A 17,441-nucleotide genomic window follows, 5' to 3' on the forward strand; every position below is an offset into this window, starting at 1 on the left:
AAAACACAATTTTTTAATTAATTTCAATTGTGTATGTGTAGTGTGTATGTGCATTGCGGATACAATTTTTGCGTCGACGATTACGGGCGCACGGATTGATCGATTTGAATGATTCGAACAACATTCGATTTGTATTTGTGGGGAGATGTGGTGATTAGTTTTTGGTGAGGGTAGGTCTAGGCGTTTTGGAGATACGCGGCAAAACGTGCGGGAAGTGGTAGTTCAGTTTTTGGGACAACGGAGCGTCCGATTTGAATGATTCAAAGAATATTTTGTTTGTATTGGTGGTGTGAAGAGTTGTTTACGTTTTTGCAAAGGCAGGTCTGGCGGTTTCGGCGAAATTTTTTTTGTTGGTAGTACAAAATGATTATTATTGATTCACATACATCAAGTGATGGACAATTTTAGTTACTACTATACTATTTATAGTACAAGCTTGTAATTTGGCATAATTATTTTTCAAAATGTCTATTTTAACGACAAATACTAAAACTGATGATTTTTATATTCTAATTCGAGTTATTAATAATTTTATAAACAAACTCCCATAAATTTTGCTTAAGTGCATTAAAAGCAATTTGTTTAGTATTTATTTGATTACTACTATACTATTTATAGTACAGTCTTGTAATTTGGCAAGATTATTTTTCAAAATGTCTATTTTAACAACAAATACTAAAATCGATGATTTTTTTAAACAAAATTTCGGATTAAAAATGGTTTTATCAAAATTTGTACGTCTAATTGCAAATTGCTCTATAATACATAAATGGTAACTAATTTTTTTCTAAGGATTTTTATATCAGTTATTGAACGAGCTCTTCAGGACGCACTGTTTGTACTATAGTCTTGTAATTTCAGTATGTTGTTTCCCAAAGTGTTTACTAAATATAAAAAATACTATACTATATAGTTTAGTAACAAAAAGTTTGAAATATTTGCGACTATTTGCACAAAGTACATAGAAAGCTCTCGGTCTTATTAAACGAGCTCCTCAGGACGCACCGTTTGTACTACAACTCTGCAATTTCAGTATGTTGTTTCTCAAAGTGTTTACTAAATATAAAAAATACTAAAATATACAGTTTTTTAACAAAAAGTATGAAATATTTGCGACTATTTGCACAAAGTACATAGAAAGCTCTCAGTCTTTTTAAACGAGCTTCTCAGGACGAACCGTTTGTACTACAATTTTGTAATTTCAATATGAGGTTTCTCAAAGTGTTTACTAAATGCTAAAAATACTAAACTATATAGCTTTTTAACAAAAAGTATGAAATATTTGCGTCTATCTGCACAAAGTACATTGAAAGCTTTTAGACTTATTGCACGACTGTCCTCAGAACTTTTAATATACTTATACAATATATATATATATATATATATATATATGCGTATATATAAATATAAATTTTCTGATCGATATATAACAATTAATATGTTAATACAGAAAGATTCGGCCTAAAAAATCCATTTCTAATCTAAGAAAGTTTCGAAAGGGCCATTCATCGACTTTAGTGAAATATTGACGTAACAGGCGATAACTTATTACAGATAAATATTTAAATATGTATGTATGTATATATGCAGCTATTCAAGTCTTAACTTTTTATTTATACAGTTCTCCATTATGTATTTATAAAAAAAAAACTTGATAATTCGTATCTAAAGATCATTTGTGCATCCGCTGTCGAAAAAAGTTTTCTAAGAAACCGACATACATTCATTAAGTGTGAAAAATAGTATCGGAATAAAAAAATAGAATTAAATACACGATTTAAAAAAAACTAGTTTTATTAAAGTAAATAAATAAAAAATTGTGAATAATTTGTGATGAATCGTTAGCCCTGAAGAGCTTTTTGAAATTGATTTATCATATACCTGTACTTACAACTCGTGGCTGAAAAATTATTATAATAAAATAAAATTTTAATTAGACAAAAATTATCATTGACAATATGAAGGACATGTTAATATATAAATATGTAAAAATTCGAAATTTTTGCTACGAAAGGTACGTCCTGTAGAGCTCTTAGAAAATGATTTTGTACAATAATCCAAATTTTCTATAATCTCTATGTTTTCGTACAAAAATGCCTATAATTTTAACTGAGTGAATAGAATCTTTTTTTTTTTAAATTTGTGGTCAAAATAGATATACATAAGAATAATGCGTTCAAGTTATAAGTTTGTAGTACAAACGGTACGTCCTGTAGAGCTCCTTGAATCAAACAATTTCTACTCTAATACATCTGCAATATCATGAGATGCAAATTTTGATAATATCTTTTATAAAATAGACATATCTAAGATCAAAATATCAAAATTGTACATTTGTAGTACAAATGGTACGTCCTGTAAGCTCCTTGAATCAGACCAAGTATTTCAATCCTATGTAAATAGGAAACACTAAGCTAAGAGATTTCTGTACTATGTGCAAATACTTGCAAATATTTTATACTTTTTGTTAATTAACTATATAGTTTAGTATTTTTTATATTTAGTAAAAACTTTGAGAAACACTGTACTGAAATTGCAAAGTTGTAGTACAAACGGTACGTCCTGTAGAGCTCCTTGGAACGATCTTAGACTTTCATTATTATTTGCATCTACAATGCACTAAGATGCAAATTTCGATGAAATATTTTTATAATTTTAATTGGGCGTTAAAACTCCATAATATTAGTAATTTACAATAAAATGGGTGTTTCAACGAATATTATACTAAAATTACACATTTGTAGTACAAACGGTACATCCTGTAGAGTTCATTGAATCAGACTAGGACTTTCATTCCTATTTACTTCTACAAAATACACTAATATACACAATTGGATGAAGAAAATTATAATTTCTATTGGGAGTTAAAACTTTATAATTTTAATATTTGACATTAAAATAGATGCTTTAAAGAATATTGTACTAAAATTGCACATTTGTAGTACAAACGGTACGTTCTGTAGAGCTTCTTGAAACGGTCTAAGACTTTCATTCCTATTTACATCTCCAAAATAATTAGGTACAAATTTTGATAAAATCTTTTATAATTTAGTTTGGGCGTTAAATTTTATTATTTGACATTAAAATAAATGCTTCAAAGAATATTTTACTAAAATTACTTATATGTAATACAAACGGTACATCCTGTAGAGCTCTTTGAATAGGACTTTTTTCATTCGAATGAATCATTGAAATTACACCGAGATGCAAATTTTAAAACAATCCGGTGTATTAACAATTGGACGATAAAAATCATCAATTTTAGTATTTGTCAATAAAATAAATATATCTATTAATAATATATTAAAATCACAACTTTTTAGTATCAAAGGTGCGTCTCACACAGTCATTATTATCTATTTAGTTTTTTCAAAGAAATTGCAATTTTTATCAATTTTGGAGTTCCACAAGGGCACATTAACGGTTCTATATTTTTTATTTATTAAACACAAGTCGTAAATATTTTTTCGCTCATAAACTAGGTCTCTACGATTAATTAAAATTAAGTGCGACCTATTAATTTAATTGTGTATGCAATTATAAATACCTCTAACTCTTTTCTAGATACTCAATGCATTTCGTCATAGTTTAAACGTGCAAAACGCTTTCAAATCGTTTTCAAGAATGTTGTTACTTTTTCAAACTGGATTGATCATTTAATATTATATAATAATCATTAACACGTTATGAGAAAGGAAACAGTCGATTATCGATTAAAAAATACATAATGAATCCACCTCGATCGAAAATTATCAAAATTCGCACCTCTATGTAATTTTAATTTTATGACTCATTCGAATGGAAGTAGTCGTATTCAAGAAGCTCTACAGGACGTACCGTTTGTACTACAAACATGCAATTTTAGTATAATATTCTTAGAAGCATCTGTTTTAATGTTAAAAACTAAAATTAAAGAGTTTTAACGCCCAATTGAAATTATAAAAATATTTCATCGGCATCTTAGTGTATTGTACTTGTAAATAAGAATGAAAGACCTAGTCTGTTTCGAGGAGCTCTACAGGACGTTCCATTTGTACTACAAATATGCAATTTTTGTATAAACTTCTTTGAAGCATCTATTTTAATGTCAAATACTAAAATTATAGAGTTTTAATGCTCAATTGCAATTATAAAATATTTTAAACAAATTTGCGTCTCAATGTTTTGTAGATGTAAATAAGATTGAAATATTTAGTCTGATTTAAGGAGCTCTACAGGATGTACCGTTTATACTACAAATGTGTAATTTTAATATAAAATTCTTAGAATCATCTATTCTAATGCCCGATACTAAATTTGTGAAGTTTTAACGCCCATTCGAGATTATAATTTTCTTAAACCAATATTGCATCTTAGTGTATTTTGTAGAAGTAGATATGAATGAAAGTCTTAGGTCGTTTCAAGGAGCTCTACAGGACGTACCGTTCGTACCACAAATATGCAATTTAAGCATAATATTCTTTGGCATCTATTTTAATACCAAATACTAAAATTAAGGAATTTTAACGCCTAATTGAAATTATAAAAGATTTTATCGAAACTTGCATCCTATTGTATTGTAGATGTAAATAGGAATGAAAGACCTAGTCTGATTCAGGGAGCTCTACAGGACGTACCGTTTGTACTACAACTTCGCAATTTCAGTATGTTGCTTCTCAAAGTGTTTACAAGATATAAAAATACTAAACTATATAGTTTTTTTATTAAAAAGTCAAAAATATTTGCTACTATTTGCATATAGTACATAGAAAGCTCTCAGCTCTCATTAGTGTATCGTAGATGTAAATAGGATTGAAAGTCTTAGGCAATTTCAAGGAGCTCTACAGGACGTACCTTTTGCACTACAAATGCACAATTTAGATATTTTGATCTTAGATATGTCTATTTTAATTACAAATGCTAAAATTGATGATTTAGTTTGCCAAATGGTAATTAAAAACGATTTTATCAAACTTTGCATCTCATGATATTGCAGATGTATTAGAGTGCAAATAGTTAGATTCAAGGAGCTCTACAGGACGTACAGTTTGTACTACAAACATGCAACTTGAACAAATTATTTTTAAGTATTCCTACTATCACCTCAAATGCTAAACTCAATCATTTTTTTCACCGGATTGAAATTATAATTATAAGAATTTGTATGTTCAATGTCCTTTACCCCTTTTGCAAAATTCGAAAATTTTCGTGCCTTCTCACAATTTCTGTATGCGTTTTTTTGTTTCCATTTCTGAAAAGCTGCAACATTTGTCAGACAAGGATTATTTATTTAAGTAAGTAGGTTGAAATGACTGAGGGACTATTTTCGTCGCATTTATAGCTGCAGCTAAAACTAACTCTAAATTAGACGTGTCAGAAGATTCTAAATAGAATAGATAGTTTTGAGACACATGGAAACAGAAATATCAATAAATATAAATATCGATAGATATAAATATCTAAACGCCCAATTGTAGTTATAGTAGATATATTAAGGTATTTTATATTAAAATTGCATGTTTGTAGAACAAACGGTACGTCCTGTAGAGCTCCTTGAAACGGTCTAGGACTTTCATTCCTATTTACATCTACAATTCAATAAGATGCAAATTTGCTTAAAATATTTTATAATTACATTTGGGCGTTATAATTTCTTAATTTTCGTTTTTGATATTAAAGTAGATACTGCAAAGAATATTATACAAAAATTGCACATGTGTAGTACAAACGGTACGTCCTGTAGAGCTCCTTGAATTGATCTATGTCTTTCATTCTTATTTACATCTCCAAAATAATCAGGTGCAAATTTTGATAAAATCCTTTATAATTTAAATTGGGTGCTAAAAACCGTATAATTTTAGTATTTGACTTTAAAATAGATGCATCTAAGAATATTATATTAAAATTGTACAGTTGTAGCACAAACGGTACGTTCTGTAGAGCTCCTTGAATTGGTCTATGACTTTCATTCTTATTTACATCTCCAAAATAATCAGGTGCAAATTCTGATAAAATCCTTTATAATTTAAATTGGGTGCGAAAAACCGTATAATTTTTGTATTTGACATTAAAATAGGTGTTTCAACAAATATTATACTAAAATTACACATTTGTAGTACAAACGGTACACCCTGCAGAGCTTCTTGAAACGGTCAAGGACTTTTATTCCTATTTACATCAATCATTTACAGGTGCAAATTTTGATGAAATATTTTATAATGTCAATTTGGTGCTAAATTTTTATTATTTGAGCCTTTGTTATTAAAATAGATATTTTGAAGAATATTATACTAAAATTGCACATTTGTAGTACAAAGGGTACGTCCTGGAGAGCTCCTTGAAACGGTCTAGAACTTTCATTCTTATTTACATCTCCAAAATAATCAGGTGCAGATTTTAATAAAAAAAATTATAATTTTAAATGGACGTTAAAACTTAACAAAATTAATGCTTGATATTAAGCTATATCCCTAAAAGTATATTGTATTAAAATTTCACATTCGTAGTACAAACGGTACGTCCTGTGGAGCTCCTTGAAACGGTCTAGGACTTTTTATTCCTATTTAAAACTATTTCACTATAAAAATACTTTCTTAAATATTAGAATTTTTTGTTTTCCTCCTTCAGTTTTAATTATATTCCAATTATGTAAATTTAACTTTCTAATATGATAATTTAAGATTTATTCTTTATTTTACTATTTTTTTTAACTTTCTATTACTAAATGTTTTATATTATTTTTTTTAATTTTTCCATGTTATTAAAAAAAAATCTACAAATCTATATTTTTAACTAATTGTTTTCTAAAAACTGGGATTCTTAATTTTTATTCTTAAGTCTACAATTATAATACAAAAGAGTAAAAAATTAAAATTTCTACTTTTTTTTGAAAATTTGCGCAAATCTAAATATAAAATATTAATAAAATGTAAATGTTATGATACGGGTCTATCTTCGCATGAGTAAGTAATCATAAACTGTCCAAAAACTATGGATTTAGTGAATTTTAATTTACGTGAATTTTAATTTACCCATTTTGAAAAAAAATTCAGTACAGTAAAAGTAAGATTTACATTTTGTAAGACAAAAAACATTTACATTTATTACCACAGTAGAACCCCGTTAAGACGATCATACTTAATTTTTTTTTATTCTATAGCTACTATTACGCATAAAACGCTTTCTCACTTAAGACGTATTTTACAGCTGGTTTCTGGTAAATCGTCTCAACAAAATCTTACTATATCTGCAATTTTTCGCCCAGCTCTCTATCTATTTGTGGGTTTGACCGCAACAAGAAAATGTACTTTACGACTTCGTATAACCTTTCTATCTTTTTGTTGTTTCTATATTATTTATTATTATATTTATATAAATAAATACATAAATCATAAAAGGTACAGCTTGGAGATATAACCACAAAGATATATAATAATAATATTAATAATTATTATTATTATTAATGCATGAGTAAATAATTTTATAATTCTCGAATCGCCATTAGTCCGGTGCAATGGGATAAGGAAAGAAACGATGTTTGGGTTGTTATTTATTTTAACCGATTTTATTTTAAACTTAAAATTATCATAGTATTTTGTTGGACAGGAATGTTTATCCTAAAAATAAATACAACTGTCAGTTTTTTTTACTTCAAAGGAACTCGGAAAAGGCTGTAAATGCATCAACTATTTTACGACCATGTTGCATCGGTAATAAAAATTAAATATATATATATATATATATATATATATAATATATATCAACCTTACCTGTTCAAACAAATTATTCAATCTGTTACAAAACATCAAAGTAATAAAGTCTTTGAGGTTATGTAAATAAATTTATCTATTTACAAATCACTGACCGCGCTCATTTCGAAACGTATGCAACAAAGTATTATAAATAACAAACAGAATGCAGTTCAACATAAACATTTATGTAAAAAAGACTATTAAATAGTTTTATTTTAAATTTAAATACTGACAGTTGTTTTGATACGTCTAGGGTTAGTGAGAGGGTCGGTACACCCATTGGTAAATGATAAAAAAAACTAGTGGTGTATGGCATCGTGCCTTAAGACTAATTCCCTAAACTTCCCGTACCGTAATGAAATATTCGAGAAATTTAAAACGTTTTCAAATATATTATTACAAATACTGTAACTTTCATTATTTTTGCAATCTTGTTATATCTGAGCAAATCAAATGTAAATCATAAATCAATTATTACATTAACAATCGTCATTTCATTTCGAATTCAATTTCAAAAAAAAATAGTCGCCTAATTTGCACAAAACTGAAAAATGCTCCCGTATAGTCACAGTCTAAACGCATTTGCAAACTAGCTGTAAGTGGAATTCTGTCTTGAGGCAATTATGGCATCGTGCCTTAAGGCAAATTGCTGGAACTTCCCGTACCGTAACGAAATGTTCGAGGAATACTGAATGTTTTCAAATTGATTATTATTAATATTACATTGTCTAATATCTATAAAAATTATATAAACAAAATTGCAAAGTTGAAATTATTTGTAAAGTATATTAGAACTATAGTCAGAATTCAAAATAAAATCTGAAATATTTTCGATATAAAAAAAAAAAAAAAAAAAAAAATCCAAAATCAATTATTTTGTTAAGACAAGCAGATAGTTCTTTGAATCATTTAAATCGGACGCTTAGTTCTCCCAAAAACTGCCATTTTTTACATATTTAGCTCCGTATCTTCGAAATGGCTGGGCCTGCCTTTGCCAAAAAACTAATAAACACTTCTCCCAACCATTACTAATTGAATGTTTTTTAGATCATTCAAATCGGATACTCCGTTCTCTCAAAAATTTGATTTCTATTTTCTGCACTCTTTGCTCCGTATCTCCGAAACGGCTGGACCTGCCTTTGCCAAAAACTAATCAGCTCTTTTCCCTATCTATAGGAATCGAATGTTTTTTGAACCATTCAAATCGGTTGATTCGTTCGCCCGGAAACGTGACTGGAAATTTATCCATACATACATACACACACACACACACACACATCCATCTTTTCTGAAGTATGCCAGAATGTTCAGAAACCTTCAAAACGTCGAGAAATGTTAAAATTTTCAATTCCGATTTTCGGCCCATTACATTAACTTACCCTACGGGAAGTTAGAAAGTTGCTTTGACGTAAATAATACTCTGAAACTCCTTGGCTTATCTTGGATTTTCCAAAATCAAACCCAAATCGTTTGTTTCTGAAATCATGCATTTTTTTTATAATTTTCTCCTTCTTCTTTCAGCACCGGTTATTCGCTTCTCCTAGACGGCAGGACCTGCACAGATGTCGACGAATGTGTGGAAAATCCAAGGATTTGCAATGGTGGGCAATGTACCAACACTTTGGGCAGTTACAGATGTCAGTGCACCAACGGATTGTATCCTGGACAGGACGACACCACCTGCATCGGTAGACATAGTTTAAGATTATATTTTAAGAGACCTTATCCTTATCCGACACCTGCTCCTTTGCCTAAAATACGCCCTTGCGATCCGCGGTAGAGATGAAAGGGTAAGGAAAATTTTGGGATGGATGCGAAGTGATGGAGTAAACTAATTAATTAAATAGTTGTGTATGGCATCGTGCCTTAAGGCAAATTGCCGGAAATTTCCGTGCCGTAATGAAATATACGAGGAATTTTGAAACGTTTTCAAATATATTATTATTTTTGCTATCTTGTTTGTTATATCTGAGCAAATCAAATGTAAATCATAAATCAATTATTACATTAACAATCGTCATTTCATTTCGAATTCAATTTCAAAAAAATTTGAAAGTTGCCTAATTACACAAAATTGAAAAAGTGCTCCCGTATAGCCACAGTTTAAACCAGTGATTCCCAACCTTTTTTGGGCCCCGCCCCACCTTGAGGTTTATAAAAACGTTATGGCCCCCATCCAAATTTTTTTTTCCTTCTGAAAAAAATGTGAATGATGACTTTTAAGATAAAATCGCTATTAAATTGAAATTGATATTAAACATCATAAGTAAAATTTCGGAATAAGCCAACAAACGAAAATTTCAAACTAATTTTATTACTGTTTTTTTGAAATTTATTTAATGCATTACTTAAGCTAGTGATACTTAATGTAATACTAAGCTTAAGATTTTATATTAGGTTTTAATCAAAGTTTTTTCTTTTTTTAATAAATTATAGCAAATTTTTGTACATATGATTACATTTGGGCATTTGGTTTCAGTTTCTTCATAAAGCCATTTCTTAACAAATCTACTTGACATTTTCTTACTCAGAACGGAATTATATTATATCTTAATTTTATATATTTTTTGTTAAATCTTTTTTAGTTATCAGATTGGCAACTAAGTATATAAGTGCGCATATTTTCTAGAAAGTGATAGTTATCGTTGGCAACTAAGTGCGCATTTTTGTTAGAAAATCAAAGACAATTTTTGCGTAGAATTAAATAACTTTGCTATGTATACCATTTTGATCGATGCCCTTTTGTTATTTTCCAAGAAGCATCATTATCCCAAGTTTATAAAACTTCTAGTTTTTATTAACAAAAACTGAATTACACACAATTTGACACCATCATGATTTTTTTTTTAAATTCAATGGTTTAAATCAGATGGTTTGTGGTCAGAAACATTTGGTGGATGTGGAGAAGAATTTCCACCAACCCCCAATAATTTTTTAAACATAGCCAAATTGTTTCTATTAGCCGAATTGATTGTTGCTTAATTAGGTTGTCCAAAACTTTAACTGGACAATCAGAGCAGTATTGAGTGAAAAATCACCAGAATGACATTTTTAAAACCAATTTTAACATAGCTTTGGGATGATTGTTTTAACCTTTGCAGAAACAAAAATGCAAAATTTGACTAAAATGTTTGTTTTGATAATCCTTGTTTCAACAAACACTCTTCATAACCGATCAAAAAAATATTTTCTACTAATCGACAGCTAAATTTCTCACTATACATTTCTACCACAACCTCAACAAACCTAAAGAATCATTTGAAGCAATCTAACAATAAGAGTAAAAGCCGCGCTTAGTGTCAACCTTGTACTATTTAAGGATACAATAAAAATTAGTTTATTTTAAATTAATTCCATCTTTAGCCATAGTTACTGACAGTGAGTAAAAAAACTCACGTCATATTTACAATTTTTCCGCCTTGTATAAAACTCTGTTCTCATAAAGCTTCGCAATTAACTTTAGTATTAAATATAACTTTTCTTGTGCATATTTCAAGTCGAGTCTTGTCACTGACCTTAAAGCATTTATGCCAAGCAATCAGAAACTTGATTTACTTATTTTTTTGGTAATTTTCGTAAATTCGAATATAGAAGTTTAAAATAATTAGTGAAGGGCTGCTGGAACCCCTACGAATTGTTTTGCAAAAGTCTATTGCATATATCATTTTCAGATTATAATGGACAGTTGTAATTTTTATCCAAATCTTTTAGTTCCTGGATTTTTAACTTGCCGTAGAGTAAGTTATAGTAACGGGCCGAAAAACGAAAATGAAAATTTTTGCATTTCTCGACGTTTTGAAGGTTTCTGAACATTTTGGCATATCTCAGAAAAAATTACCCAGGCTAAGCACAGTCTAGGCGCCACTCTGGTACAAATGTTTACCCACGTGCGTTTAAATTTTGTGAAAACTATTGATAAATGTGAAAATGCCGCCAATCTAAACAAAGTATAAGTGAAAATGTCGCACAGAATTATTCGCAAATGCGTTTAGACTGTGACTATACGGTAGCACTTTTTCAATTTTGTGCAAAAATTAGGCAACTATTTTTTTTTTAAATTGAATTCGAAATGAAATGACGATTGTCTGGATGTTCTGTAGATAAATTGATTTATGATTGATGACATTTGATTTGCTCAGATATAACAATAAGATGGTAAAAATAATGAAAGTTACATTATTTGTAATAATATATTTGAAAACGTTTAAAATTTCTAGAATATTTCATTACGGTACGGAAAGTTCTAGCAATTTGCCTTAAGGCACAATGCCATACACCACTAATTTTTTGCTCAATTTGCTAGATTAAAATCCATTTTGTTGGTCAAACGCCAAAAACTGCCTGATGTTGACTTAGTTATTATTAAAATTGATTTTGACATTCTTGAAATTGAAACTTGATCATTTATCCAGCTGTGATATGCAAATCTTACATCTACATCAAAGTGACAATAGGTTGACAATAATTTTCTATTACCTACACCACTTTGGCATCCATCATCACCAAATACCAAATACCAAAAATTCACCAAAGACTACAATTTGGATTCTAGTGATATATTCTTTATCTATCCCAAAATAATCAACTAGTCTTCTTTAAGCTAAAATAATAGCTGCAAATGTAAAAAACAAGTCACAATATTTGCTGCTATTTTGAAAATTCACTGCCAAAATCACATCCATCAGGAAAAATCATCATCAAAATGATTTGAGTTAGACCAGGTTTAATTTTAGTATTAATATTATTAACCAGATACATATTTACTAAATCGGTTCAATTTTTGATGATGATTTCTCTAAATATTTTCTTATCATCCATATCATCATCATATGGGACTAACGTGGTTGTGGTTGGAACTATTTTTATGACTATACTGTACTATACTATATAACTTTACTATTTCTAAGTTATTTTGGTACAGGTTGGCCAATTTTAAGTGATCATCATCATTTTTTTGATGATTTTGTGAACGAAAGAGTTGCCTTGTATCAAATTGTGACGACATCGTTCTATGTATATTTTTTCTAAATGGATGAATACAGACAGACGTGGGGAATTATTTATTTTTAATAATAATATTAATTAGAAGAATAAACTGAGTTAAAAATAGACTCTACTGACGGGAATAAAGAGAATTTTCAATATACTCGTCAGTAGAGTTCTTTTTCTCTTTGTTAAATTTTCAGTTTTTTTCATAAATAAGTGAATTTTATTTTGCTCGTCAGTAGTGTTCTTTATTTTTTTGATTTTAGTAAATTTTCAGTTTGTTCGTCAGTAGAGTTCCTTATTCTCATAAGTAACATTTTATATATTGTTCGCAGTAGAGTTCCTTTCATCGTCAATAAGTGAATTTCGTCAGTAGAGTTCCTTTCTTCGTCAAACAGTAGAGTCCTTTGAGTATTAATTAAGAGATCTTTCAATTTTTTCATTAGTAAAGTTCTATATTTTTTTGTTCAGGTGGCTCGTCAGTCGAGTTCTTTTTTTTTTTGTTAAATTTTAGATTGGTCATTAATAAGCAAATTTTTATATTGCTCGTCAGTAGAGTCTTTTTTTCTCTTATTTAAGAAAAATTTCAGTTTGCTGGTCATTAGAGTTCCTTTCTTCTCACAATCAAGTGATTTTTGGTTTGCTCGTCAGTAGAGTTCTTTTTCTTACAATACAGTGATTTTTGGTTGGCTTGCCAGTAGATTTTCCTTTTTCATAATTCAGTGTATTTTTCTTTTGCTCGTCAGTTGAATTATTTTTATTTCTCTTATTTTATAAAATTGCAGTCTGTTTGTCAGTAGAGTTTTTTTCTCTCACAATTAAGTAAATTTCAGTTTGCTTGCTTCTAAAAAATAAGCAAATTTTTATTTTGCTCATCAGTAGAGTTCTTTTTTCAAAATTGAGTGAATTTTCATATTGCTCGCCAGTACAGTTCTTTTTTGTTTTATTAAATTTTTAGTTTACTTGTCAGTAGAGTTCTTTTCTCTCATAATTAAGTAGATAATATGTAATTGCTTGCCAGTAGAGTTCTTTTTGCTCATTTTAGTAACTTTAAGTTTGCTCATCAATAGTGTTTTTTACATGTTAGTAAATTTTTAATTAGCTCCTCATGAGTTTTTTTATTTTTAAACTTGAGTATGCTCTTTAGCAGTGTTCCTATTTTTTGTTTCAGTTTGCTTGTCAGAAGAGTTCTTTTCTATCTTACTTAAGTAGAGTTAGTTTTTTTGCTTTTTTATTAAGTAATCACTTCGTCGGCAGAGTCTTATTTTTCTTACTCAGTAAAATTTCAGTTTGTCAGTCAATTCCTTTACTTTTGTTTAAGAAACTTTTCTATTACAATGGAATGCAGATTCAGTTGCCACGTCAGTAGAGTTCTTTTTAAGTAAATAGGCTACTCATAATGTACTATATTATAGATGGAATTAGAATTAATTTCGATGCATTTTAACGGAATTTCATCAGAATTACCATAACGGTACCATATCGCCGGCGGTCAGATCCATCTACCATATGTTACCGGATAGCTTTCACCTTCTTATCGTCGAAAAAAACACAGTAGTCATTTATTATGGGATTTAATCTTTTAAAAGACACTATTAGTCATCGAGGTCAATTGTTAGGAAACAGGGCTTCGTAACCTAGAACCAGGTTTGAGGAACGTTTGTCCTGGATTCGAAAAAACCTACTTGAAATAATCGATAGAGGATTTATATTATACATATTTCGTTCAAAATCTTACTATAAGTATAATTGCTATTCTCGGGAAGCACAAAAATCCTTGAAAAGTCGATCACGTGATTAGTGGATACCTCCTAAAAAGAACTCTACTGACGAGCAAACTGAAGTTTAAAAAAATAGGGACTCTACTGACGATAAATTTTTAATAAAACAGAAAAAAGAACTCTACCGAAGATAAAATAGAAAAATTCATAAAATAGGAAAAGGAACTCTACTGACGAGCAAAATGAAAATTTTCTTAAACCTAATTGTAAGTAAAAGGGACTTGACTGACGAACTGAAAATTGGCTTAAGACAGAAAAAAACTTTACTGAGAAGCAAACTGAAGTTAGTAAGAATAAGAACTCTGATGACAATAAAAAATTGATAAAATAAAAAAGAAAAGAAAAGAAAATGTAATAAAATAGGACTCTACTGACGAGCAAACTGAAAATTCACTCAATTTGATAAAAGGACTCTACTAACGACCAAACTGAAAAATCACTTAGTATAAAAAGAACTCTACTGCCGAGCAAACTGAAAATTGACTGAAATAAAAAAAAACTCTACTAACAAGCAAGCCCGAAATTTGCTGGAATAATTAAAGAACTCTATTGACGAACAAACTAAAAATTTACTAAAATATAAAAAGAACTCTGCTATCAAGCGAATCGAATTTTCTTTTGAATAGGAGATATAAAGGACTCTACTGACGAGCAAACTAAAAATTCACTAAAATATGAGACATCCACTTTATCAGTTTGCTCGTCAGTAGAGTTTCTTTTTTGTTCTACAAATTCTGTACCACTTAAATATAAAAAGCATTTGAAATTAAGTTTGCTCGTCAGTAGAGTCCGTTTTATACATGATTTCACAGATGTAACATTTTAACGAAATTATTAAGCAGTTTGCTCGTCAGTAGAGTCCTTTTTTATACATGATTTTACAGATGTAACATTTGATCGAATTTATTTAGCAGCTTGCTCGTCAGTAACAACCTGTCTTCTATTTTATATTAAAATTCAAATGGTTCGTATGTGTAATTCTTTTTTTGAGTCCATGTGTCTGATCCTTTAAAAGCCGAGCCGAGTTAAAATTTTATTAAAATACTCGCCAGTAACGTCCACTTTTCATCTGGTATAGAAATTTAGTTCCAGAATCCACGTTTTTTTCTTTAGTGTCCATGTCTCTGCTCCTTAGAGAGTCATTCGTCAAATATAGCATTTTCAATTTTTTTAATGGGTCGTCAGTAGAGTTCTCTGATTTTTATAATTTCAAACATTAGGGATCAATCTTACGATATAATAGAAATATTCAAGTAATGCTAAATTACGGGTCTATCTTCGTATGAGTTGGTAGTAGCAAATTGTCAAAAACTTATGTCTTTCCTGGGCGATCAGGCGTTTTATACATAAAACCAAACTTCTCGTGTGATAGAATTGGTATTCGACGTTTGTGCGTTTTGGAGGTTATATTTTATGTGTGAAACGCTTGATCGCACAGCAAATACATAGATTTTTGATATTTTGTTACTACCACCTCATACAAAGATAAGATCGTGATATAGCTTTGCCAAAGCATTTCTATTCTATCAAAGAATAGAAATAAGAGTATTCTAAGCTTGCTCGTCAATATAGTTCTTTGTTGTTTTTTCAGAGTCCATGCTTCTGATCCGCTCAGGGTCACTATATTTATAACGCTCTCTTATGATTGTTTTTCGTATTGAAAATTATGAAAATGTCTATCTATTTTACCGTGCGATCAGGCGAATTTTACATATAAACAAGCAAACAAGAATGTTATGATAACAGAATTATAGATGATGCTTTTTTGCTTGTATATGTAAAATACGCCTGATCGCACAGCAAATAGATAGACATGTTCCTAGTTTCCACTACCGTTAAACAAGAATAACATAGTTCGTGTTGCCATGACAACGCTATGTTATTTTCCATTTTCTAAGTTTCCATCTCCACGTCTGTCTGTTCCAAAACGTAGAATAAATGAAACTACATAAGACTGACTGATTTTGTTTAATAATCAATTATTATTAAATGATAATCATTAATTAATAATTATTCGTTATCTAATTAGTACGTAAGCTGCACACAAAACTACTATCATATGCATAACTTATACATGTAAAAATCGATTTGAATAAATTTTGACGCTTAGTTCAAATCAATCACCTCGTTTTATTTACAACAAAATAATTAATTGACACATGGAAAATGTTCAGGGATATTAAAATTGATTTTGAGAAAGTACTCGTTTAAATTTAAATAAAAATCACTGAACATTTTCTAAATACCAATCCTTAACTAACATAAGAGCATAGACAGAGAGCTAGTGGAAACATTTTAAAATATACACAATTATCAAACGAAACATTTTTAATATACATTTTTAGATGAAATTTTTATTTGTGCGACAAATTAGGCAACAAATTAATGTTTTACTGATAAACATTACGGAACCAATTCTCTGATAAAATAGAAATGTTATGGTAATGCTAAGTTATGGGTCTATATTCGTATGAGTTAGTAGTAACACAAAGTAAAAAAAAACTATGTATTAAATGTGCTATCAAACATTTTACACATAAAATTTAACTTCACGTATCTGTTACAATTAGACATCACAAAGTTGCATTTACGATACATTTGTCATTCGACGTTTGTGCGTTTGTAGGTTAGATTTAATGTGGGAAAGCCTGATCGTACAGCAAATACAAAGATTTTGGACAGTTTGTTACTAATATGAAGATAGTCCCATAACATAGCGTTACCACAACGTACAAAATAAAAAATTTATTTAAAAATGTATATTAAATTTGTTCCGTTTGATAATTGTGTATGCTTTTTTTGTACAGTTTTTTACTACCAATTCATACGAAGATAGATCCATAACAATTCTATTTTACCGAAATTTGGCCTCAAAATGTTTGGAGAAATTATCGGTAATACGCTGTTGCCAAATTTTGCACTAAAATCTTCAACTCCAATTAGT

At 29.3% G+C, this 17,441-nt stretch overlaps 1 protein-coding gene across 1 annotated transcript in view; it reads left to right on the forward strand.

Moving 5' to 3' along the window:
• Positions 1–17,441, forward strand: part of LOC113370687 (fibrillin-2-like) — a gene marked incomplete in the record, with an annotated part of 221,071 nt that overhangs the window by 70,774 nt on the left and 132,856 nt on the right. The window contains 1 exon segment of the mRNA XM_026611385.1: positions 9,252–9,418. Coding sequence (XP_026467170.1) covers positions 9,252–9,418 — 167 coding nt within the window.

Source organism: Ctenocephalides felis, unplaced genomic scaffold (assembly GCF_003426905.1).
Source record: "Ctenocephalides felis isolate EL2017-DRISC unplaced genomic scaffold, ASM342690v1 CF-g0.4_SCAFFOLD_00845, whole genome shotgun sequence".
NCBI classification, from domain to species: Eukaryota; Metazoa; Arthropoda; class Insecta; order Siphonaptera; family Pulicidae; genus Ctenocephalides; species Ctenocephalides felis.